This window comes from Vigna unguiculata, chromosome 3 (assembly GCF_004118075.2).
Source record: "Vigna unguiculata cultivar IT97K-499-35 chromosome 3, ASM411807v1, whole genome shotgun sequence".
Taxonomy (NCBI): Eukaryota; Viridiplantae; Streptophyta; class Magnoliopsida; order Fabales; family Fabaceae; genus Vigna; species Vigna unguiculata.
In genome coordinates this window covers 43,990,688-44,016,379 of record NC_040281.1, presented here as the reverse complement: position 1 = coordinate 44,016,379, position 25,692 = coordinate 43,990,688, and the positions used below count along the sequence as shown (strand labels likewise).

Here is a 25,692-nt window from a genome sequence, read left to right as displayed (position 1 = left end):
GAGAAAAAAAAAAATCTTAATAATTTTGTTCTTTATTATATCTAATTTTTTGTTTTGTTATTACCACTGACGTGCTTTATTAAAGAAACAAAATTTATCTAATTTAATTCTCATAAATGTGTAGGTACCTTGTTATTTTTTTCACCACCATAATTTTAATTGTGCCAATATAAATACCACTTTAACATATGATATTTCGTTTCTAAAGATGACATTGTTTATGTGGTTCCAACTGATGCACACTATTGTCATCCACAAACACCTTCAAACATTGTTTTATTTTCTATCTAGCTTAGTGAGATAAAGTTGGTGGAAATATTGTCTTGACTTATATATTTTTTTTATCGGCAAAGAATTAAATTAAATTAATAATAGAGCATTTGATGGGTGTTCTAACCCATTTACAAAAAAATGAGAGAAGATGCAATGCATCTCCAAAACTATGCTTCTACAATAATCTGGCAAAACAATTAAACTGGACTTTCAATGCTAGAGCTATGCCTTCCCAACATCAGGAATCATAAGATTAGTCACCCATATCGCACCTTCCCCGGCCAGTCTACAAGATTACACAGAAAGTGAAAACAAAACCAGGTATGCATGGTTCGTTGCGCTCCCGAGACTATGTTCTCTTGGTTGTTACGGAGTAACCAAAGAAGTGTGCAAAATCACTGATGAAGAGCTCATTGCTTTAGACATGGGAATCCTTTTCATGCTCACCTGACAACTTAAACACAGAAAGCATCATATCATAGAGATTTTAAACACATAATAGGAGCGAAGTACCAGTCACTTTATGAAAACTTTACCGAAGAAATTTTATGTTTCAACTAAGCTCAAACGTTAACTTGAGCAAAACTAAAAATCTCTTCAGTGTCAACTTTCTTTTGCTTAAAGATCACCTCATTCCTATGTCTCCAAATTTCTCCAACTATAGCCAGCCACATTCCTTTCCATATTGTTGCACCTTTTTACATAACCATTTGTTATATTGATTCCACACTCCATGAAACCTTGCATGCGAAGAACAAATAACTATAACACATTCTTCATCAACCTCTCGCAATCAGCATGTTCTATTATCCATATTTGTTCTTTGGTACTTATATTAACTTTTGTTGGCACTCTCTTGAATCCAAATAATTCCATTTTAGTGTGAGTTTTAATTGATTAAATCAGTTAGGTTACCAATTAAAGTGGTAAAATTTTGTGTCAATGGTATTATGAGATAAAATATGAATATGTTTTTGGTCTTCAAAACTGAGTTAAAATTTTGATAAGCTGTCTAACGACGTTCCACCATGGAACATGATGTTTGGACACGTTATCCACGTGCCACTAGATTTTTTTAAGTGAATTAAATTAAAAAAAAAATTGAAAATAGGGTAACAGCAAAGCATCTACTCCATGTTTCTTTTTTTTAATTCTTCAAAACCCTAAAGCTCCATCTATCTTCTCCTCTCCATTTATCATCTTCAACACACCACTCCACAACTCCAACATACCTCATAGTTGTATAGATCGACCAAAAAATGTTGGCGTGGCGAGCTTCACTCTCTTTCTCTTTCTATTTTTTTCTTATGTGACGTTATAATCTATGATGCTATGACGCGTCTTATAAATGATGTGTCTCGTGTTTGATACATTATATTTAATTTAAAAGATATTTTATTATTTTTGACATGATTTTAATGATTAAAATAAAGAACAAATTTTATATTATTATTATTTTTCCCATATTAAATATTAAATAGATAGATTATATTCATAGATGTGTTAGTTGACAGTTTAAAACTTAATATATATATATTTAACTGTATTTTCGTGTCTGTGTCCATGTATTGTATCTGTATCCATTTTCCGTATCCGGACAACATTGGTCACATAGGTCATAACAGCACCAACAAAGGTCACTCACCTCCACGTCCACCAGCCCAAATCGTCGCCAGTGTCGTTGGAGCTTGCGACCAGAACCATCGTTGACGCGGCTGGCGTCGTTCTTCTTTTTCGTTGCACGAGAGTTTCCCTCTTTGGAGGCTATCGCACGCTTCGCCCCACGACATCCTTCATCGCCACTGCGTCGGGGAGAGGTCGTTGCTGAGAGAGTGGTTGACATAGCCGTTGTGACTTCCGTTTGACTCACCCAAGTCAAATCGAAGGTCGTTGGCCCCTCCACGAACCTCTTGCCACAGTACCCAATGCTATTACACCCTCTTCCTTCACTATTATTCAAACTTCCTTTCCCTTTTTCTCAATTAATTTTGCCATTAAGGCATGTGAATATGTGTTTTGAAGGGAAGGAGAACAAATGTGTATGCAAAATATCCAATACAAAGGGGAGGGATACCTCACACTGAAGCAAGAGATGAAAACATATAGAAAATAACACCGCGTTGGTTCAAAACAAAACTAAGAATAAGATTATAGAGTAACCTGTGCTTTTTGTTCTTCTTGGTGGTGATATTTTTTTCTCTGTTGTGATTTTTGTTAATGAAGATGAAAGTTCTGTTGTGCGTGAAAGATGATTGGTGAGCTTTGTGAGTGATAATTTTTTTTAATTTTGTTCCTGCTGAGAACAAATAAGATGAGTTAGGCACAAGCGTCACCTTGCTATGTAGTCCGTTATCTCTTCGGTTGGTTTCTTCCCGATTGATACATGTCAGCTTGGACCCAGGAGGGGTTACCTGCAGAAGAGTCTCCGAAGCTCAAGTAAGTCAAAGCTCTCAGAAGGTCAAATCAGTGATTAATGAATACGTACCTTTAATTACTGGGATCCACGTGTATTTATAGAGCATTTATGATGTCTGATTACCTCATGGGTCGGGCCTTGACTTGGACTCTAGCTTGGGCTGTGAGTGGGCCTGGGAGCTTCCATTTTTACTAAGTTTATTGGAGTGGTCGGCCTGGGCTTTAATCTTACCGGGTCTATTGAGGTAGTCGGTCTAGGCTGAGTACTTGACTGCTTTGTATGTATTGTTTACTTGTTTCGTTGAGTTTGACTAGGTATGGTACAAATTGAATTCACTACAAAAATATAAGATCAAGTGAAACATTTTATGGTCTATTCATTTCGAGGATTAAATCTACTCATTTATGAAACTGGATTTCGAGGATTAAATCTACTCATTTATGAAACTGAAAAATTAAAGTAATTTAAAATTTTGAAGATTGACTAAATTTAATTTTTTATAAAAATTAAGAGACAAAAAATATATTTAATTATATTTAATTGAATATATGATTGTGTGATTTAATTGAACCATAAAAACCTTTATCTTTATTATTTATGATTTTTCTAGTGTGTTGGTTGAAATTTTAATTTTGAATACTCAAATCATATGAAGATTAAGAATAAGGTTTCAAACATTTAGAACTCCTTTTTTAACGACTATATGTATGAAATTCGAATAATAAGTTTTATTGTTTGGATGATTAATTATTGGTTAAACAATACAATATTGACAGTGTATGTTATTATGTTGAGTAAATTTTAGTAATTTACTTTATTTATTTATGTTTATTTTATAATTATAATGATTTTGTGTTAAAAAATCAATTACATGATAATATAGATTTAAGACGAACCTCCATAGTAAATATATATATATATATATATATATATATATATATATATATATATATATATATATATATATATATATATATATTCTTGTCCAAAAACGACATGTAGGTGTGCTGCCAACATTGGAGTGACAAGGAGCAGAGATGTGAAGTAGTATCGTCATCAAATCGACCCAGAGCTGGTGATATATGAAGAAAAAGAGTAGAGTGGTCGTCAAACCGACCCATAATTGGTGATATATGAAGAAAAAGAGTAGTGTCGTCATCAAACCGACCCACTGCTGGTGATATATGAAGAAAAAGAGTAGTGTTGTCATAAAATCGACCCAAAACTGGTGATATATGAAGAAAAAGAGTAGTGCCATCATAAAACCAACCCAGAGTTGGTGATATATGAAGAAAAGGAGTAGTATCGTCATAAAATCGAGGCAGAGTTGGTGATGTATGAAGAAAAAGAGTAGTGTCGTCATAAAGTCGAGGCAGAGTTAGTGATATATGAATAAAAAAGAATGACGTCGTCATAAAGTCGACCTGAGTTGGTGTTATAAGAAGAAGAATATTAACATCGTCATAAAAACGAGACAGAGTTGTTGATATACGAGGAAGAAGAAATGTCTCCACAAAACTGAGGTCATTGCAAGAAGCCAGAAGGATTGAGGAGATGGTATACGTGAAGATAGATAGAATCATAATCTTAGATTATGTAAAGTAATTATTTTGGTTAAGAAAATGTTTAAAAGAGGATACGTTAATTGTTATTTAGGGGAATAATTTTAGATTATCTCTAAGACTATTATTATGCATTAACTGATTATGTATATCTACAATATTTGTAATCAATTTATTTTCTATAAATAAGAATATTACTCCCATGCCCTAAATCTAAACCCTAATCCTAAGCGAGTCTTAAGCTAGGATTAAAAATATTTCTTTCTTTTTGTTTTCGGCTGAGGGTTATTTTACACCTTTTTTAACTAGAATAATATATATATATATATATATATATATTTGAAATCCAAATATAAGTCTAAGTTTCATATTAAATAAAAATGAGGAAGTTCAACACCATATAAGGATGAAGATTCAAATCCATGGCCTTAAAGTTTTGTGTTAGAGGTGGTATGAATTCCGTATGTGTGGATTGAACTCATGTTCCATTGATGCTATATCGCTCAAAAGACTCAAATATATATATATATATATATATATATATATATATATATATATATTATATTTCTAATTTATTTCAACATTAAATTTAATATTACCATAATTTTTCAATAAAAATATTTAAAAGCAATGAGATTTCATATTTATTACTCATACCTTTAAATTGAACACAATTGAATGTTGCTAAAAATTGTCATAGAGTTACTTTTACTTTTAACTATAACATACATAGTTATTATATATGTTCATTTATTTTCACTATTTATTCATTCCTTTTTTTTCGCCACGTTTTCCACAAGAGACAATCTCATTTAAAGAGAGTAAAACAATATGGACAACAGACACTATTTAAGCTTGATTCATTAAATGGTTGATAAATAAACTCAAATTTTAAATAAAAAAACAAACTAAAATTGATTGATCTCACTCATTTAGAGAACAACGAAAACACACTTCAAACACCCTTTTTATGCTGAAAAAAAAAATTATTCCTTCTTTTCTCTGAAAAGAAAAACTTCGAGCACCATTTTTCCAACTATTTCTCTATTAGTTGAAATTGATTGAAATTTTGGTGGATCTCACCTTTTATTTACTAAATTTCTTTTGGTTTAAACGTGACATCACCAAAATTTATGATTTTCGATATTTTAACCAATTATTAAAAAATAATGTTTGAGAATTATGCTGGTCCTTATTTAAATTACTTAAATTTAAATTTTACAAACTTTACAACATCAAGATAATGAGAACTCGTTTATTTAAACCAATGAACAAAATTCTATTTTGTTATTTACAAATTAAAAAAAATACATATTTTTAGAATGAAAATAATTAAGTTGTAGTTCAGTAAAACAAATATCAAAATGGAGTATTATTTTTTATAAAAAAAAAACACAAACTCATTTAAATATCTACATGAAGATTAAGTTTATAGTATTGGACCTTAAAGATGTTCCTTAACTAGGAATGTTTATCAGAAGACATATTCAGAGGTTGAGTTCAGAACCGTGGTTAAATGATAACGCAGTTGCGTGAGTTGATCGAGCGTTATGAACAGTGTTCCTCTTATTTTACGTGTAAGTTGAAGCATAATCATTAAAAGAGAGGGCAGTTATATGTTACCTCGACGATCATGTTTTAGTTTTACCGCGTAATCACCTTTTGGAAACAAATGATTACGCTGTGTCTGCAGATGCTTCCAAAAGCATTATATGCTACTCACGTTTTTTTTTTTAGTCTCAGCGTCATCTATAAATCAGAAGTTTGTGTTTCTGCTGTTACTTCTTCCATTCTGTAACTCAAAATAACTGGGGCTTCGATAATGGCGGAAGAACGCCGATTCGTCTCTCTCTGCGACCGTGATCTCATCCTCCATCTCTCACTATCAAATTTTGGTTCCGCTTACGCTGAAAGTGACCATGATGCTATCGATGAAGATGATGATTTTGTCTTCGACATAGATCCTACCGTGTTAGTGGATACTCGTAAACTTATAATTGATGAACCGATCGCAGAAGGCTTGCATTCAATAGTCTACAAAGGATGGTGGGTATTCCAATTGCAAAATCTAATTTTTATCAAGAGTTTGTGTTTGTTTCTGCGTTTGTTGTTGTGTTTTTGCACCTTGTTTGGTTGACTTTTTTTGATCTGCATATTTTTCCTACCATGTGATTCAAGCGTTACGCATTCATAATTTTTTTTCCTTGAGAAATGCCCAGAACAATTAGCTTTTGATTTTCATTTATTGATCTGAGACACTTGTTTTTTTAGCTTTAATGCTAGTGATTTTTACCTGCTATAGATGTCTCTGGGGCTAGCTCAGTGATTTTTGTTTATGCTGTAAATAATGGAAGATTAGAAATTTACATTTCATGATTTGAAGGCTTAAGCGATATTTGTATGTAAACATATGAATATATAATTGTTTTAATTTTTCTCTAATATTTTTAGAAATCCTTTTATATACCTTTCAAATGATGGTAAGTATATTTTGTTATAATCCTTTTAAAATCAAACTAGTTATTAAATTATATTATAAATCTTAGTTTGAGATTAATCAATCTAGAAATGAATACATTGGGGTTTAACTAGTAATGAGTATGCATAACATACATATCTTTAAAAGTTGTTCTATTTATGGTGAAATGTGAGTAGCAATTAAATAGTCGCCTTAACAGATCTTACTGAATATCATACCTTTCTTTTCTATTTTCTTATAAGAAAATATTGTTGAAAAATAATGAATTTAATATTTTACAAATATAAATCATATTAAATACTTAGAAAACAAGAATAGATCGGGGAAAGTAGATAACATCTAGCAAGTCAATTTCGTCCACTGTGAAATTAGCATGCAAGATAGAGAGTTGACTTAAAAAAATCACTTTATTATTTCAAAGAATATATAAACTACAAGTTTTTTGTATCTCATCCTTAATAATTTCTTAATTACCTTACACAATTGCATTTGTCAAAACATTAATTTAAAAGCTTATATTTTAAATGTTTAATTATTTTAATATTTTTTTTAAAAAAATTAAAATAGATTTAACTTTTATTTTGATCTGTTTTAGTTAACCAAAAAATATAGGTTGTGTTAATTCACTTTTGAGAATAATCCATGGTGAGGTAACTTGGATGAATCGGTTTGGTCCCTTTGAAGATTATAGATGTTGTAAAATAATTTATAATAAAGAATAATGTATATTTCTATATAAAAAAAGGGGGTTTGAAGATTATAATTAATGACTGTATTAAATAAAAGAGAAAATACATTTACGGGTGTTTAAATATTTAATGCTCACTATACAAGAGACAAAAATAATCAATGTTTTTAAAGCAAAATGTATTTAATGCTAAAATAATTTAATTGCTTTAAAAATTGTTCCTTTTGATTATTCATTAAAATTATTATATTATTTAGTTTCTTTTATATTTGTAAAATCCTTTTTTAAACAAGTTCTTATTAACATTCCAAATTCTATTACCAAATAGTTAAAATTCCAAACACATTCCAAAGCCCATATCTCCCACATGATAGTATTTTGTGATGTTATTTAAAACATTTTTTATTATCAACTAAAATTCAATAAAAGAAACTCTGAATTTGGTAATTTTTACTTTTTATTTAATAATGAGTTTTGAAATTGTCAACATATTTAAAAATGTTAAAATAGCTTAGAAAATATTATTTTCGTAGCGCTCATCCCTCTCAAGTCAACCAAAGAGTGAAAGAAAAACTCTTTGGTCTCTCCTCATCCTACATGTGAATAAGTTTCATCATCACATGATGAAGGTGCGTGAAACAATGGATAATGGGTAACAACTCTTATAACCATGCTTACCAAGTAAGACCCATATCAATAAAAACCATATGATTTATATATTAACCCATTTTAACTTGTTTAATTGGTTTTTTATTTCTTTTATGGTTTAGTTTTCCTAAATTCATTATTTTTTGATTTTTCTTTTTATCATACTTTTCGACTTTATTATTAAATCATTTTATAATTTATATTATAGTGATGGTTTTTTTTGATAAAACAAAAATGAATTTTTTATTAGTAAAATGAAATATATGGAATGGAATTAATTAGTTGTTCCAACTCAAGAAAAAACAATAAAAAAGAAAAAAGAGAAAACGCATTATAAGATCAAAATCCCAAAACATGCCCTTGTAGTTGTTTACCATTATATTGGTGGATAGACCCCTTTATTGAATCTAATGAATAACCAAATAGAGTTCTACCATAATCCAAAAAGTAGATTACACAAAAAACTTAAGGTGTTTTTCACCCTTTGGTAAATATTGCACAAGGTTGTGTTTCATACTCCTTAGTGTGCAAAGCCACTCTATGCATGCAAAACAGATGGTGAAAATGTATGCATATAATTAAATACACATGTCCTTATTTTATCATTACAATAGCAAAGACAATTTTCATACACCATGATGGTTCAAATATGAGAAAACATGTAAGATCATGAACATGCAAAATAACTACCACCGAAGCTTTTAGCTTCTTTAAATAGAGAGAAGCATGTTGCCACCAATCTAAGTAAGAAAAAGTAGTTGTGGAGTACTTATTAATAATCTAGGCTCATGCTTTGATCTCTACTATTGCAAAGACTTCCTCCATGCTTACTGTTTTATTTATAAAAAAATATTTCATTTTTCTGAGTGTAAATACCCAAATAATAGATATTCATATACACCGTCATGTTTTGTTACCTTTGATATTTAGTCTTAGGTGGTTAAATTGTCTAATTAACGTGAATTCATATTTACTTTTTCAAATGCCCTGTATTTTTAATTAGTTTTTATTGTTTGCTTTGTGGTTTAGGTATGAATTCAATCCTGTATCTGTCAAGGTTATGCTTCCGATGCAAACATCAAATGTTACTTCTTCTTGTAAAGCAAAATTTCAGCGGGAGGTTAACTTGATATCCAAAATCAAACATAAAAATATAATAAAGGTAATTCTCAATTTCTTTTCTTACTTTAGTGCTTCACAATGTCTTCTTCTCTGCATTCCTTGTCTTTCTTTTAATGGTTATAAAACAAATTTAATTACCAAAAGATTAGGCAGTTGTTGGGAAATACATAATAGATATAGAACACGTAATGTGGTTGCTTTTGTGTTTTTAAAGTGTTTTGCATCGACCATGATTACAAGAATTTTAATCCAATTTGAATTATGTATTACTCATCAAACTTAACAAGACCACATAGGAGTTACAAGAAATGATAAAAAGACTTGTTAGAGGAGATTTACTCACTAGTGTTCACACACTCATTTGCATTTTCTTTCTTAAAGATAAACATTCGTTTAGAATGATTATCTTTATATAGGAATATACTCAGGATTCCATCTTAAATGAAAATAAATGGATATTAAGGTCTCACTTTTCACTAACCTTCACTAATTATAACATTGTGTTCTCCATAAACTAAGAAGCATGTACCTTTAAACTTTTCTACACATTTAAGTTCCTCACACAGACATATACTAATTGTTCCACTGTACTGCTGAGCTTTTGCTTCTTATGATTTACATGTGGCTAATCACAAGGATATTAGATTGACTAGTGAAAACTAATTTAGCTATAAGTATATTGTGTACTTTAAACTCATTTTGCAGTTTATTGGCGCCTCTGTGGAGCCAACAATGATGATAATTACAGAATTTTTGGAAGGTTGTTCGCTAAATAAATACCTAGAGAGCATTTATCCAAATGCTCTTAGTTTAGAGCAATCCATAAGTTTTGCTTTGGATATTTCTCAAGCCATGGAGTATCTGCATGCAAATGGCATCATTCACCGCGATCTAAAACCTGGTAATTATGTTTGGTTATAATGATAAGTATCTATACAAGATGTGCTATCTGAATGACTTTTTAGGTTTTCTTGTATATTTTGTTTTCTCTCAAATTTAGTATGTCTTCTAAATTAACTCTTTTTGTTAATTTATGAAATGTGTAATGTAGATACGGACCAATCGAGGGGATCCAATATATGAAGTATTTTTATTTCTTTACCTTTACAATAACTAGTTCATTCACAGTAGTCAAGGAAATTTATTAACACCGATTGATTTTCGTATATATATTTTTTCTGAGTACAAGAGGTGCAGTTATTTCATTTACAAGTTATCCGTGACTTATTTAGGTAATTTGCTTCTTGCCAAAGACAAAATGCAAATTTTACTTACAAACTTTGAGACAGCTAGAGAGGAGATATCTGGTGAGATGACTTCTGAGGCTGGTACATATCGATACATGGCTCCTGAGGTACATGATATGGTAGATTTGTCTCTGCATATATAAATATCTACCATCACTATATCTATATATATATATATATATATATATATATATATATATATATATATATATATATATATATGTATATGTATCCATTTACTAGAATTTTCTTCATGTGTTTGGATGTATAATCCTTACATTATTATCTGCACCAGTTATTCAGCAAGGATCCACTTTCTAAAGGAGCCAAGAAATGCTATGACCATAGGGTAGATGTTCATAGCTTTGCTATGGTTCTATGGGCAATAATTAAAAACCAGACTCCATTTAAAGGAAGGAGTGACTTGTTAGCAGCATATGCTACTGCAAAAGTAAGTCATAAGAGCGTTATTTTTCTTCCTTAATTAGTCCTTTCTTTCCATTTTTAATATATTTTGCTTTAGAATAATGTTTCATGCCAGACATACTAATTTTGTGTTATTTAAGGATTATGTTATTTCTTTGCTCTTTAAGGATTATGTTAATGTCTTTATTGGTGGTTGCAGAAGATGAGGCCTAGTTTGGAGGGTTTTCCAGAAGTTGTGGTTCCATTACTGCAGTCTTGTTGGGCAGAAGACCCAAAGCTACGACCTGAATTCTCAGAGATTACCCAATTCCTTGAAAAACTTCTCCATAACTATCACTCAGCTGAGGAAAAAGTGTGTCCAACAACAAGTGTGCAGGAAATTTTCCCCTATGTTGAAGACAACACAGAACATGAAAATGAGGCTCAGAGTCTGAATACCAGTGTCTGCTTAGAGGGACAATCTCAGGTCATAACACAAAACTCTAGTCCAGTAGTCATAGCCCAAACCGAGCATAAAAGGACTCTTAAGAAGGGCAAGGGTTTATGGTTATGCTTTCAAAAATGCTTTCACATTTGTTAAAAAATCTACATTAAGCAAGATGATGGGTGAGTCATTTATATTTATATATATAGTTGCATACATTTGGAGAAAGGATTTAGTAGTGATTTGGTTGTATAGTCCAAATTAATACTCTGAACTTTGAATACTCTACTTGCTGGTAATGTGTAATTAAACCTAAGTATTCCCTTGTTTGATGTTTAGTTTTGTGAGAATTGTGTCGGGTTTAAGAAAACAAATTTCATCATAACATTAAATTTGAATTTATTAGTTTTAGATTTTTTTTTAAATATAACAATTCAAATTTTACATTTTAATTTTTTTATTTAGATAAAGTGTTTAAATTACCATTAAGTTCAAAAAGTTATTTAAATATTAAATAGTTATTAAAAATTAAAAAACTATCATTATTAATAATAATTTGTAATTCATTTTGATTGATGTTATTTTGTTAAAAGTCGTTGATTGATTTTCATTTGATATTTGCAAAATTTTTTCCCAACTGAAATTAAATCAAGATTGTTTCCACTTCAACTACAATTATTTATGCTGATATCGATTAAGTTTAATTTTATAATGTTGACATTTAGAAATCTTTTGTCCACCTTTTGTTATTAATATCAAGTAAATGTAACTTTTCAATTTTTCTCGCTTCGTGAACTCTATAATTAACAATAATTAAAAAAAATGCATATTTATGTTTTACTGAAAATCTTAATAATAAAAAAAATCATTATTTTAGGACCATAATCTTTATTGGAAAGGAAAAATATTAGACTAAAAGTTTGCATCAAATATGTATAGGCATTGACCACTCTTTTTAGTGTTATACAACTTTCTCAACCTCTTCACAATCATCTATTCTAGTATAAAAATGAGTCATCACAGGTAGAAACCACCACTACACATGTAAGGGTAAACTAACAAAACAACATAAAAACCTTAATTTTGAAAATAATTTCGAAAGTGTTTAAAATCCTAAAACATTTGATTAGTCATTTGATTGTGTAATTGAAAATAGTTTACCAATAGTTTTTAAAACACAACAAAACCTTGAATCAATAGAGTTCTTAGTTCAGAGACATCAACCCTTTGACTTCTACACTTAAGAACCAAATATAAAACCAATCAGTAGAGTTCTCTGTCCAGGGACATCAAATCTAGCTTCGACTCCCCAAAGACCATCCACAAACCACCAGTGCAGGAAGGGGCTTTGGCAGCGATTGTTTTTAATATTCTGCACCGGTTCCCGAACCGAAGCATATTGGGGCGAGGTCAAAAGAGCAAAGCTTTTGGCCTCGGTTAAGAACTGAAGCCATAGAGCCCTCTTCTGCCTTGGTTCAATGGAACCCGAGGCCATAGAGCCCGACCTTTTGGCCTCAGTTTTGGTTGCACCTGAGGCCATATGTGTTTTTTTTTTTAATTTGATCCCTTTTTGGCCTCGGTTTTGGGTGCACCCGAGGCCATATGTGCTTCTTCTTTTTTTTTAAATTCGATCCCCTTTTGGCCTCGGTTTTGGTTGCACCCGAGGCCAAAAGTACGCTTTTTGCTTCGGTTCTGGTATGAACCGAGGCCTAATATGTTATTTTTTTTAATGCAGTTTCTGTTTTGGTGTTATTCCCACATTTAAACCAGCAAATTTTGTTCAGCACCCAGCACAGACCAGAATAGACCAGAACAGAATATTTTATAACACATCCACAATTCAAATTCATTTAAAAGAAAATTACAAATCATTTACAATCAAGATACATGTCATAATCAATAGTATTATACATTTCAATTATATATTTGGCACATGCTATCCTACCAAACTTGATGGACTTTGCGGGAATTGTTGCAAGACTCTTGAATGTCTACAAAATAATAGATGAAGTTAAGTTAGTATATAAAAAGAAAATATTGCAAAGTATTCGTTTTAATTCAAATATATATTACCGTTTCCCAATTTTTTGTAATACGAGCACGCACAGTGGTTGTCATCCATTGCATTATATAGTAACCACACTCATATGAGTCGGTTTGTCTATTACACTACATTATATTAACAACGTTACAATTAATTAAGGAAGAAAATCAAGCAAACAATTATGAAGATATGGATAGAAATATCAAACCTGGAGAGAACACCATATAAGACCTTTTGCCTTAGTCGTTGATCTCCCTAACAACATGTTATGTGCAGTCCGATATTCAAATTGTTCTTCCCGTCGCTCTTTCATGGAGGAATTGGTAAGATATTCAGTCCGAGAAACAGTTGGAATGTGTATTAATTCGTCGTGCCATGTCCATATTGTATAACTTCTAAGGAAACCATCACAAATAAGATGTTCCCTAACTTGAGTTGCATTCAATTTTCTTCTATTCAAACAGTTGACACAGGGACATCTGAACTTCACCTCATCATCACTTCTCCCCCCATAACGTTGCGCAAATTTTATAAATTCCTCTACTTCATTCTCATACTCAGTGCTAATACGTGGTAAATTAATCCAATCTCGATCCATACTGAAATTGCGTGAAAAATTTTAGTAATCTTTGAATCAATGCTCACGTCGTAATCAAGATGTGACCCTATCCCATTTAAAAAGATTCACTTTCTTTATTTTATTGGTACATATTACTTTTAAAATACATATCTTAAATTTCACGAAATTTTGCCAGCATTTCGCATTGGCCTTTAGGATACACGAAATGAAGTGATTATAAACCACAATCAAATATGCACCCGAAGATCAATACAAAACACAATTGACAAATATTCATGAATTTTAAGATATGTATTTTAATATATATATATATATATATATATATATATATATATATATATATGCACTAATAAATTACTAGAAAGTGATTAATCTTCTTAAACTGTTCAATCGGACAATTCAAGATTCAATACATTTAAATTATTAGTATTGTATCCCCTTATATCTAATTTAAAAAAAATGTAGTTTTTTCAAAATGAAAACTCGGGGACGATACATAATTTTCGTATTGAATCTCAAATGGGAAACTAAGGCTAACTCACATATAAGAAAAGCAAACAACATGTTTTAACAAATAATTAATCAAATATATATAAAGCAAACAACATATTGGCATCATAGGAAAATATTAGAATTAGGAACCTGGGAGCGCGTAAAAAGCAGATGACAGTGGAAGATGATGCAATTCAACGCGTTCGAGAGCTACGAGAGATAACAAAAAACACAAGAGAAAGTCATAAGTAACAAATAAAAGCAAAAACAACAATTTCCTTAACATCATATATTACCTATTTAATTATAGTGTTCTTACAATTCTCTTAAATTCAGACTTAATGCTCTACATTTGAAGACACAATGCTCTTAAATTGAGACTCAATCCTTTCACAAAATTAATCAAAACACTGCAAACAATTTCAATCTCAATGCAAATTAACACTCACAATAACTAAAATTGAAAATTAACATACACAAAACAGAAAACCAAACAAAAACGCATTGGAAATTTACCTTAAAGAAACCGCGGCGCGACAATTGCAGCAAAAGAAGGAAAATGTTCGCGTACGAAATGGAGGTGCAGCGACGGTGGCCGGAGGCGCGAAAGTTCGGTAGCAGTTGGTGGAAGAAGAAGAGGGTCTTGCGTGGTGGTGGAGGGACGCCAGAACACTTGCAGAGAGAGGGACGACTGGCCAGAGCAGCGTAGCCGGACGCGAGGCGAGACGGCGACAGCATAACAGTTGCAGGGGGCTCGCGTGGTGGTCTCGCCGGAAGTCGCAGAGAGAGGAGGAGACAGCGACGACGGCAGCACAACGGTGGCAGCACAACAGTGGCAGTGGCAGTGGCAGCACAGGAGACGGATGCAGTGGCAGCACGAAGCTCGCGTTGTTGGAGTGGTCGGAACTTGCAGAGAGAAGAGTGGCCGGAATTTGCAAAGAGAAATGGCGGAGCAGCGCGCGCGAGGAAGAAAGGGGGTTCAGTTTTGAGCCCTAATTAAACTATATGGCCTCGGTTAATTTAGAACCGAGGCATATAACCCCTTTTGGCCCTGATTCCCTAACACCCGAGGCCTAAAACCCCTTTTGGCACCGACTTTTCCCCAACCGAAGCCTATAAGTCCCAACGTCAATGGCATTTTTGAAATTTCTAGCAACCTTTTTGGCTTCGGGCCTCCTTAACCGAGGTCTATAACCTCTTTTGGCACCGGTTTTTTTGGAACCGAGGCCTATAACCGCTTTTGGCTTCGGGTTTTATGTGAACCGAGGCATAAAAGTTGCCTGTAATTGCAAAATTGTCACCGCGCCATTATATGCTTCGGTTCCTCGCCAACCGAGGCCTATAAGGCGAGGTAAAAATGCAATTCTGCACTAGTGAACAAACATATCCAAACAAAACATAGTTCATAGAGTTCTTTGCCCAAAAAGATCATCCCCCTTACTTCGCCACTCCAAAGACCATCCACAAACAAATACAATTCATAAAGTTCTATGCCTAGAGAGATCAACCCTCTAGCTTCAACACTTTAAGAACCTTCCACAAACAACCACAATTTAACATTAGTACTCGTATCCACACACACAATCAAGATAACAACAAAAAAACGTCAAAAAGCAACAAAGTTAGCTTTTGTACAACCCAAGATACTCACACACCCTTATACTCATCAAATCATGAAAAATATTCTTTCATAAAAATATCATCTTTCTCAAAAAAAAACTCTATACCTAAAATCAATTATCAATTTTTTCAAATCACAACATATTTTAAACAAAAACTCTTTTAAACCTCTACAGATAACAAAAAATAATCATAGTTTAAGACAATTTATCATGCACACATAAGAAAGCAAAAAAAATAACAATAGTAATAATAATAACAAGAAAACATGAATGTAAGACTCGTATCTCTTACTCTTCACTTCTTTCTTGTGTTCCTGTAAACTCAACCATTAAAAGTTTTTTCCTTCTTCCTTGACATATCACTGTTATTAAAATTCTCACCCTAATCCTTGTCCTGATATATTTATAAGTTTAATATATTTAATAAAAATACATTATTATATATCAGTTATTGTTATCTAATAATGATATATAAAAATATTTCATAATATCTAACCATATCTAAGGATATATTTTAATTTGTAAGAATATCTAGTATATAACAATATCCAAGTATATCTCTTAATATCTAACCATATATAATTATTCAGCAAATCTTATTTCTTAAAAAATAAATCTTTAAAATTGAAATAAATTCTTCAATTTATAACTAACTAACTATTTTATCTTTTACTTAAAATATTTAACTATATTTGCATATTTTTCTAATTATTAAATTTTAGGATCTAACACTAACAAATTTCTCAAATTGAAATTCGTAAATAAAAAACAAAAACAATCCTAATTAATGTTGACTCATCTTCAGTTAAGAATGTAAAAGAAATTCCAGCATATTATTAACAAAATATAACATGTTTGTTATTGATGAAATCATTATTGTCTCCCTAACATTATCGGTGAAAACTTTAACCTGATTAAGTTATATTTAATTAAAATTAAATTTTAATTTATATTTTATAAGATAAATTTTAATTTAATATTGTTCCGGTCAAGAAAGGAAAGGTGTAAAATAACCTTCAACCGAAAACAAAAACAAAAAAGATAAATTTCAACTTTAGCTAATGACTTACTTAGGCCAAAATATATCTGTCCCTTAACCATGAGAATAACACTTTTATTTATAGAGTCCAATCCTTTACAAATGTTGTCAATATACATAATCAGATACCGCCTAAAAGATAGTCTAACAAATAAAAATCAAAATATTCCCTAAAATAACAACTAAAAGATCCAATTATAAAATTTTCCTAAATAATAACTAGAAAGATTTTCCTGAATAATAACTAGAATATCTTCCTTAAATATCTTCTCGGCTAAAATAATTACATAATATTTGTTAGTATTATTTCTTTAATCTTAGCTTCTTACAAGGAGATTGGTTTGCTATCCTTACTGGCATCGGCTTAATGACAATGTCACTTCATATCTCTTCTTTGTTGATCATCACCCTATCATCAATAATATATCAACTCTATCATCGGTAATATATCGACGCGCTGTTTCTGGACGGATACAAATATATATTTAATTTTATATTTTTCTTTAATTTTATTTAAATTTAATTTAAAAAATTATAAATATATTTTCTTAAATATTTTTGAGTATTCACGAACACTTATAAATTTTAAATATTTTTAAATATTTTTTAAATGAGTACCGTATAACTGATAAAATTTTTTAGTTGTAGATCAGATTATACATAGACATTATTTGTTTAGATCGAACCCGTTACTATCCCCAACTCAAATAGTAATAACTGTTATCTTGTCGGAGTTATATTATTATGGTTAATATCAATAAATAATGTTCTGGATATCTAGAAAGGATAAAGTCCTATAAAAATAGTGCTTTGACTACATGGAAAGGACAAAATCCTATATGATAGTGCATTTGTTGAAGTTTGTGTTGAGACAAAACATTGTGACTAAATAGAAAGGATAGAGTCTGAGAGAAATAATGTTTTGACTACATAAAAAGAACAAATATAAAAATGATGAATTTGTATCTCTTTTTGAAATGATTCAAGAGTTATATGAATATGATGTTATTATATAAACATAATCGTACTATTAGTCATTTAAATATTTGAAATTGTTAGAAATAATACATATATATATAATAAAAATTAGAAAGTCACATAAAATGTATGTTCATCTATCAAAATATTTACTTTTATCATTTTCATAAATAAGAAATTATTAAAAAATTATTGTAAGTTTACTAGCACAAATATTTTTTATATAAATAAATAAATTTCATAGGTTTTCTTGATCATAATAAAAATGCTTAAAGTGCTTTTTATTTTATGATTTTCAATTCTACCTTGTAATAAAGACATGTTTAAAGAAACTAAAACCGAACAAGACAAATATAAATGATAAGATAATATATAGTTCTATTTTAAACTTGAAAAAAGTAAAAATAACACTTTTCCTATAATAAAAATTATTTTTTTATTAAAATAGAAATGATTTGAAATAATAATGGAAATAAAATGAATGAAATTATAACAATTAATATCCCCGAGATTCTTAGTTTTTGCGTATGATAACATCTGTTTCATTTCTCTCTGCTCATAAATGAAAAACTAAGGTTAGAAAAAATGTTTCGGTGAATTCCATGGAGTAAGCTCTAATAAAAAATATATGAGAACAGCAAGTAATTCATTTATTATTTATATTTACCAGTAATTGTGATACAATGTCAAAAAGATGTTATCAAATATCGGTACTTGGAGAACCATTTAAATAAATTATAACCCCAACAAATAAAAGAAAATGAAAAATTACCATTCAGTCCCCGTCTCGAACATAGGTTTGGAAATGGGCCAACGCATAGAAGAAGGCTTTTTTTTAATTGAATTTAAAATTTGAATGATACACCCTGACGTTTAACAGCAGTGTTAAAGATTTGTGGTTGTTTTTTAATTGAATTTAAAATTGAATAATACACTGCGATCAATACGGTTAAGGAAAGATAGGGATGACAAGTATATTTATGTTTGTGAGGAGTTATTAATAAAATTTATGACATATAATTAATATTTTTTGTGAGTATTTATTATTCATGATAACGAATATTTTAATATTTTGTATATGTTAAAATTTAAAATTAAAATTTAATTTATAATTTATTAAGTTAAATTTAATTTAACTTTTTTTAATTTTATTTTAAAAATTTATAAAATATTTTCTTTTAAATATTTGTAAATATCCAAAAAAAAACCTGCAAACATTTTTTAAATACATATCTAACAAATAACATGTGTGTTTTTTGGTTTATGTCCATCCGAATCCGTTGCCTCCTTACATTTAGAAATTAGGTAGAAAAGGAGTGATGAGGGGGCGGAGTGAGAAAGAATTAAAATGGAAAAAAAAATTGATATAGTAATAAGTCGTATTGAATAAAAAATATTAAAAAAAGTTATCCACAAAAGCACTTAGTTGTCAGATGAGTCATCGCGAAAGTTGCAATGTCTGAAACCTAATCCAGTGAGACGCGGACACCCCACAGCTGTAACCCTATTCTCCGCACGTGTCACGCCACAAGCCCTAAACCCAATCCAACTCACTCCTCCTCTCTGGTTGGTTTCAGTTTCAATCTGAATTTCAATTTTCAATTTATGTTTTCACATTCCAATTAGTGTCCGCTGGTAGAACCCACGTGCCCACTCCACACACACCTTCCTCCTTTTCTCTTTCGAGTTTCCAACGCAACAACAGCCACAGGAGTTGTTGAAAATAACAAACATTTACTGTTGTTACCCTTCTACCTTCTTAGACGCACGCCACAACAAACACCTTCTCAGACACAACACAACACAACACTTAAAAACCTTTGCAACACCTCACTTTCGGTTTTCCCATAATACAACTATAACTACATCAAACCAAAAGCCTAGTGTCGAATTATTGACTTCAAATTTCAAATCCACTTTGTCCCATCCCACCTGGACTTCCACCTCATCCCTCTCCTCAAACGCCATGAAAATAGGTCAGGTTCTTTCTCTTCTCTCTAGCCCCTTCTCAAATTTATTATCAATACCAATTGCTTCAAGATCCGTGCTCAAACTCTGTGCTTTGCTTAACCACTATTCTTCTATTTATGTGTCCCACAGTCCTTGGCTTTTTACCGACTTTGATTTTTCGATTACACAATGCTCTCTTGCTTTATTTTCTTTATGTTATTGTTATTTGGGGTTGCTTTGCCGTCTGACCTTTCAGAGAATTCCAATTTTCTGTTACGTCTTTTCTTGCTTCTTTCTTGATTCTCATACTTTGTTTGATTTTGGTTCTACTCTTTAGTTTGTTTATTCCTTGTTTCTTAAAATATTCTGAGGAATCTGAATTGTTTTTGTTTGTTATTATTGCTTGCTAAGGAAAGTAATTTTTGGTGTGTGTCTTTGTCTGTGGCATTCTCTGAAACAGCTATATGATTGTTGAAAGGAGTTGCTTGGTGCTAATGCTCATGCTTGCTGGGATTTTCAACCAAATCTCTGATTTCAGAAAGATGTAATTTGATATATGGGGTTAAGTTTTGGTTTGGTTTGCGGATCTAGAAAAGAGAGGGAATTATCATGTAGTGTAAAAATATAGCATCATCTCATGGATAAGAGGGAGGGCAGAAAGGGAAATTTTGCCTTTGTTTGATTAGGCTTACTGAAGATAAAAAAAAAAAGGACTTACAAAATGAATAAATTGTATAGCTGAGATGGATATTTCATTTTTTTTTTGTGTTGAGCTGTATTGCTTCCATTTCTTCTCTTGTTTGAAAGTAATAGATTGGCCCAGAAAAACTAAGGGCATTGTCAAAGTGGATAGATGATAAATATAGTATAAAAAAATCCCTTTTTAATCTGTGGCATCTAATAAAGTACTCAAGAATTGCAATTGCATGTATTTGATTTGAATGAACCTCTTTAAATGACCTGAAACGCAATTGATACATTAAATGACCTAAAGCACAATGGTCACTTGGTAAACCTGACATAATACTGAGCATAGTGGCCGAAACAGTGGCTTTTTGTGTGCTATAGAGGCGCTTCCATGGTATATAGCCTTCAAATTCCCATTTTGACCCCTGGAATACCCCTTGAATACTGTTGTCCGGATAATATTTCACAAATTACCTCTTTTTTCCCTGTGTTCCCACACGCTTTATAAGTGTTTTTTTATTTGCTGTGTTAGTTTTTCTTCCTTTATGTTTATCAGTTCATATTGTAACAGTTTTTATATAATTTGTTATGTTCTTTTTTCTAAATTTCACTGTTATCTTTCATTACTATGTTGTTATTGCTTGTAGATTGATGGTGGTTGTCTGTGTAAACTGACAGTGGGACATAATATGTGTGGCAAATACCATTTATAGTTTGTATTATAACGTTAAAAATAAAGGTCATCACACATCCTGCTATATAGAATTTTCAAAGTTGGCTGCATCACTGTCTGAGATTGATTACCAGGATTCTAAATTCACATAGCTGAAATTCCATTTCTGAATATACAAACACGCATCAATTTTTGCATGACATAAATAATTATGTTATCCCTGTGTCTCTACTGCTTTATGCTCCATTCAAGGTTTGTTTTTAGTATTTTTTTCATTGCATGACATCAATTTTGTCATTGTTTTTTTATGCTCCATACAAGAGCATTAGTTTATCCATGTTAGAAAGGGCTGCTTGGGGTTTGACTACAGCAGAGAACTGGTGAATAGGTAGAGGGAAATACAAAAAACAAAAAATCAAAAACTTCATCAATTGTAAAGGAAATGTGGAATTAAATATTTCTTTGGTGAATGAAGTACACAAAATAATATTTAAACTCATGTACTACAGTATAATTTAGCAGTAGATTTGATAGCTTCTGCTATTTAGTGTCAGTGGCTTTGCCATCTAATTTATATTTTCTGTATTCAGAGTGTATTTTCTGACATAGGAATGTATTCAACTTGATCTTATTACCTGCACAGATATCAGCATTTGATCATAGGTCTGTTTTGTTTTTGTGGCTGAGAGGAACTGATTCCAAACTATTCTATATGGGGGCTGGGGAAGAGAGCACAACTAAACCTTCAAAGTCATCTTCATCAGTTCAGGTCTTTCCCCTACTATCTTCCTGCTCCCTTTTATTTTGCCTCTCCTTTCTCTTATGTCTCCTTATCTTCTCTGTTTACACTAGCAGGAGACACCAACAGTGCCTGCATATCCTGATTGGTCAAGCTCCATGCAGGTAGGAATATATGTTAAATAGCTTCATCCTGCTGAAGCACTTCTGCAGATAAATTATGTTGATATCAATGCATTTGCTTTTTACTAGGCCTATTATTCTACTGGAGCTACTCCACCCCCCTTTTTTGCCTCAACTGTTGCTTCCCCAACTCCCCATCCCTTTTTATGGGGAAGCCAGGTAAATGTAGTAAATCATTTGGGATATGTGCAATTATACATTATGGAAATGAATCTTCATTTACAATTTTGTTATTTTTCCAGCATCCCTTGATGCCGCCATACGGGACTCCAGTCCCATACCCAGCTTTATATCCTCCTGGGAGTATCTATGCTCATCCAAGCATGGCAGTGGTAAACCACTTTTTCACACTCCAATCCCTGGAATGCCTCTTTGCCTGAGCAGAAAAGGATGAATTTTTATCTGTTTGTTGGCAACCATGTTCACTACTTTACTATAAATGGGCATTTTAATTCACAATCTATCTTTTTTTTGTTGGTTTTTTAATCATTTTGCTAGACTCCGAGTGCTATCCAGCAAAGTACGGAGATTGAAGCGAAGGGAGCTGATGGAAAGGATCGAGACTCGTCCAAAAAATTGAAAGGAACTTCTGCAAATACAGGTTCCAAAGCAGGAGAGAGTGGAAAGGCAGGCTCAGGTTCAGGCAATGATGGCATGTCTCAAAGGTTTGGCAAAAAACTGAGTGAACTAATTAATTTAGATCTTTTCTACTTCTTTATCTTCAATATACATTTTTAATATGAATTTCTATTAAAAATATATGAAGCAGTGGTGAAAGTGGTTCGGAGGGTTCATCAAATGCCAGTGACGAGAATACTAACCAGCAGGTACATAACAGATTACATTAGTACATGTGCTTTCACTTGTTTTTGTAAATAATAGCCTTGCTGAAATATAAACAACACCCTGTTTTTCATTTGCAATCACTTGGCTTTGTTATTTTGATGTTCGCAGCAAAAGTATGAATTGAATTGGTTTAGTTAACAGCTTGTTGATTTTTCTCTAAACTGTGTTTGCCTTTTTTTTTTATGATGTTTTCTCCACAGGAATCAGCTACAAACAAGAAGGGAAGCTTTGACCTGATGCTTGTGGATGGTATTAATCATCTCCATTCATGATTATCTTTTTTTCCTTCTCAGTTGCTGAGATGAGTTATCATTTCCATTAAATTTTCAGGAGCCAATGCCCAGAACAATTCTGGGGGTGCCATTTCTCAATCTTCTGTGCCTGGAAAGCCTGTTGTCTCAATGCCAGCCACTAATCTTAATATTGGAATGGACTTATGGAACCCCTCATCTGGTGGTGCCGAAGCTGCAAAAATGAGACATAATCAATCTGGTGCCCCAGGAGTTGTTGCCCTTGGTGAACAATGGATACAAGTACGAGTCCTACAGTTGTTTTTGTTAGAAATTATTCTATTTATGTTTTGCTTTTAATGGTGAACATATTTATATTGTTTTACATATAATAATATATTTGAAAAGGAATGTTTTGTTGATACTGTACATCATGTTCCCAGGTATGGTCACTCAATATTATGAGGATTTTGAAGGAAGGAAAAAAAAGCTTAAAGTTAAATAGATTGTGTTGCCTAGATTATCGTTTGTTTGAACTTGAGTTAATTGGTTGTAGTAGGCTTAACAACACTTTGGAACCTCCTAGATTAAAATAGTAAAATTGTTTTAATGGCTATGCTTGATTTTGGTAGGATGAACGTGAGCTGAAAAGACAGAAGAGGAAACAGTCGAACAGAGAGTCAGCTAGGAGGTCAAGGTTACGCAAGCAGGTAACTTTCGTCTAATATCCATTTCATGCACCCTTGTTACTGTGGAAGATTACAAGTTTTTGACTATGCAGGTTCTTTCATACTACCATTTTACAATTTAACAGAGAATAATGACGTGTTCTGCATTTCTTGTACTGACCAGGCTGAATGCGAAGACTTACAAAAGAGGGTGGAGACACTGGGAAGTGAGAATCGAAAACTCAGAGAAGAGCTTCAGAGACTTTCTGAAGAATGCGAGAAGCTTACATCTGAAAATAATTCAATCAAGGTATAGATTTTTCTTACCATTCTTCCTTCGCTGGCCCTTTATTACCTTTTGCAGTTTATAATTTGAACATAATTGCTTTAAACAGGAAGAGTTGGAACGGATGTGTGGGCCAGAAGCAGTTGCTGACCTTGGATGAACCAACGACACATTTGAGTTCCTCGGTGTAGTGTTTGATGGTAACGGCAAAATTTGATAGTTTCTTAATTAAGACGAATCTGCAGCTGGAATTTTCTTATGAATGGCCCGGTCTCTTAATTGAGAATAGGATATAATGTTTTTTCCTTGTTATACTAATTTATATGATTAACCCTCAATTGTAATTGCCCTTATGATTTTACATGTCATTTGTTTGTAATATTTACCAACCAGTACCGTAGAATAGACAATGTAGGCTACTTGAGCTCTTCTGTTCAGAACATAGTTTTGCAACTGATGTTGAGAGTCGTGCTTCAACTTTTGAAATCTTCATTACTTCACTTTAGAGTCATTTTTTGTTCGATACTAATCATGTTCATGTTTTCAGCTGATTGAAGAATGTTATAACCCCAAGGCACGCTATCATTACCTGTCAAAACTACATCCCTTCTCCCCGAAATTTTTACTTCCCGAGGGATTTTGATTTTCATATTGTAGTTAAGTCATCTCTGTCAGTCTCCTTAAGATGCATACTTTTTACAATAGTATAGATTCCATGAGGCGATTTTACGTAATTTTTGACTTTTTTTTAAACAAGTAATTAGTTTAAAGGAATGACACAACATAAGACACTGATAATCTGATTTTGCATTTTCAGTTCTTTAGGCATTTTGACAGTCACAGCATTTCATTGCATAGATTACAACTTTTAAAATAATTACATTTATAATTGAATTTATATATTCTGAACCTCTATCATGAGAAGGGTTCATTCTTCCCGTACCTCCGTTGTTTCCTTCCTGCACCCCCATACAATCTTTAATCTCCATTTTACCCTTTTATTAAATAATATTAAAAACCCTAATTCATCCATCTCCATCATTCTTCCTTTTCTCTTCTTCCATGAACAACACAGCGCCGCACCTTCCTCCATTTTCATCTCCGAACCCTACACCTTCCGCCAACGACATGCCAGGGTTTTCAACAAGATTAGATAAAAAGAATGGATTTAACTATATCATCACGATGGAACCATCTCGAACGTCTTGCACCCGTGCATGGGACTTCTCCACCTGAAGGCCGCTCCGCGCTGCGTTTCGTTGCTTTCCACCCTCGACTGGAACGACGCAGAAACCGAAACCCGCCATAATGGAAATGCATACGCTCGTTCCGAAAGCTTTTTCATTTTTCGGATTGGACGTTCCAGAAAGTATTTTCGGATCTGAAAATGT

At 31.9% G+C, this 25,692-nt stretch overlaps 2 protein-coding genes across 3 annotated transcripts; both read left to right on the top strand.

The window, feature by feature from the left end:
* Positions 1 to 6,057: 6,057 nt before the first annotated feature.
* On the top strand, positions 6,058 to 11,615 carry LOC114175685 (serine/threonine-protein kinase HT1-like). Its single transcript, XM_028060467.1, has 6 exons — positions 6,058 to 6,297; positions 9,096 to 9,228; positions 9,894 to 10,089; positions 10,421 to 10,542; positions 10,731 to 10,886; positions 11,061 to 11,615. Exons 1-6 carry the CDS (start codon positions 6,074 to 6,076, stop codon positions 11,439 to 11,441), a joined length of 1,212 nt encoding a protein of 403 aa, XP_027916268.1. The 5' UTR covers positions 6,058 to 6,073; the 3' UTR covers positions 11,442 to 11,615.
* Positions 11,616 to 19,655: 8,040 nt separating this feature from the next.
* Positions 19,656 to 24,806, top strand: LOC114178509 (G-box-binding factor 1). 2 transcript variants are annotated; one of them, XM_028064452.1, is made up of 12 exons: positions 19,656 to 20,016; positions 21,994 to 22,119; positions 22,203 to 22,253; positions 22,341 to 22,430; positions 22,514 to 22,603; positions 22,770 to 22,936; positions 23,041 to 23,098; positions 23,318 to 23,366; positions 23,448 to 23,650; positions 23,980 to 24,057; positions 24,200 to 24,325; positions 24,411 to 24,806. In XM_028064452.1, the coding sequence occupies exons 2-12, from the start codon at positions 22,063 to 22,065 to the stop codon at positions 24,459 to 24,461; spliced, it is 1,020 nt and encodes a 339-aa protein (XP_027920253.1). In that variant the 5' UTR covers positions 19,656 to 20,016; positions 21,994 to 22,062; the 3' UTR covers positions 24,462 to 24,806. The 2 variants fall into 2 exon arrangements, with proteins under 2 accessions (XP_027920253.1, XP_027920254.1); XM_028064453.1 differs by having other exon boundaries at positions 19,658 to 20,016; positions 22,206 to 22,253.
* Positions 24,807 to 25,692: the final 886 nt, after the last annotated feature.

Coding starts and splice junctions, on each gene's coding strand:
- LOC114175685 (XM_028060467.1), top strand. CDS start 6,074: ATGGCGGAAGAACGCCGATTCGTCTCTCTCTGCGACCGTGATCTCATC. Junction 9,229..9,893: donor AACATAAAAATATAATAAAG/GTAATTCTCAAT, acceptor CTCATTTTGCAG/TTTATTGGCGCCTCTGTGGA. Junction 10,543..10,730: donor ATCGATACATGGCTCCTGAG/GTACATGATATG, acceptor TATCTGCACCAG/TTATTCAGCAAGGATCCACT.
- LOC114178509 (XM_028064452.1), top strand. CDS start 22,063: ATGGGGGCTGGGGAAGAGAGCACAACTAAACCTTCAAAGTCATCTTCA. Junction 22,937..23,040: donor AATGATGGCATGTCTCAAAG/GTTTGGCAAAAA, acceptor TATATGAAGCAG/TGGTGAAAGTGGTTCGGAGG. Junction 23,099..23,317: donor ACGAGAATACTAACCAGCAG/GTACATAACAGA, acceptor TTTTCTCCACAG/GAATCAGCTACAAACAAGAA.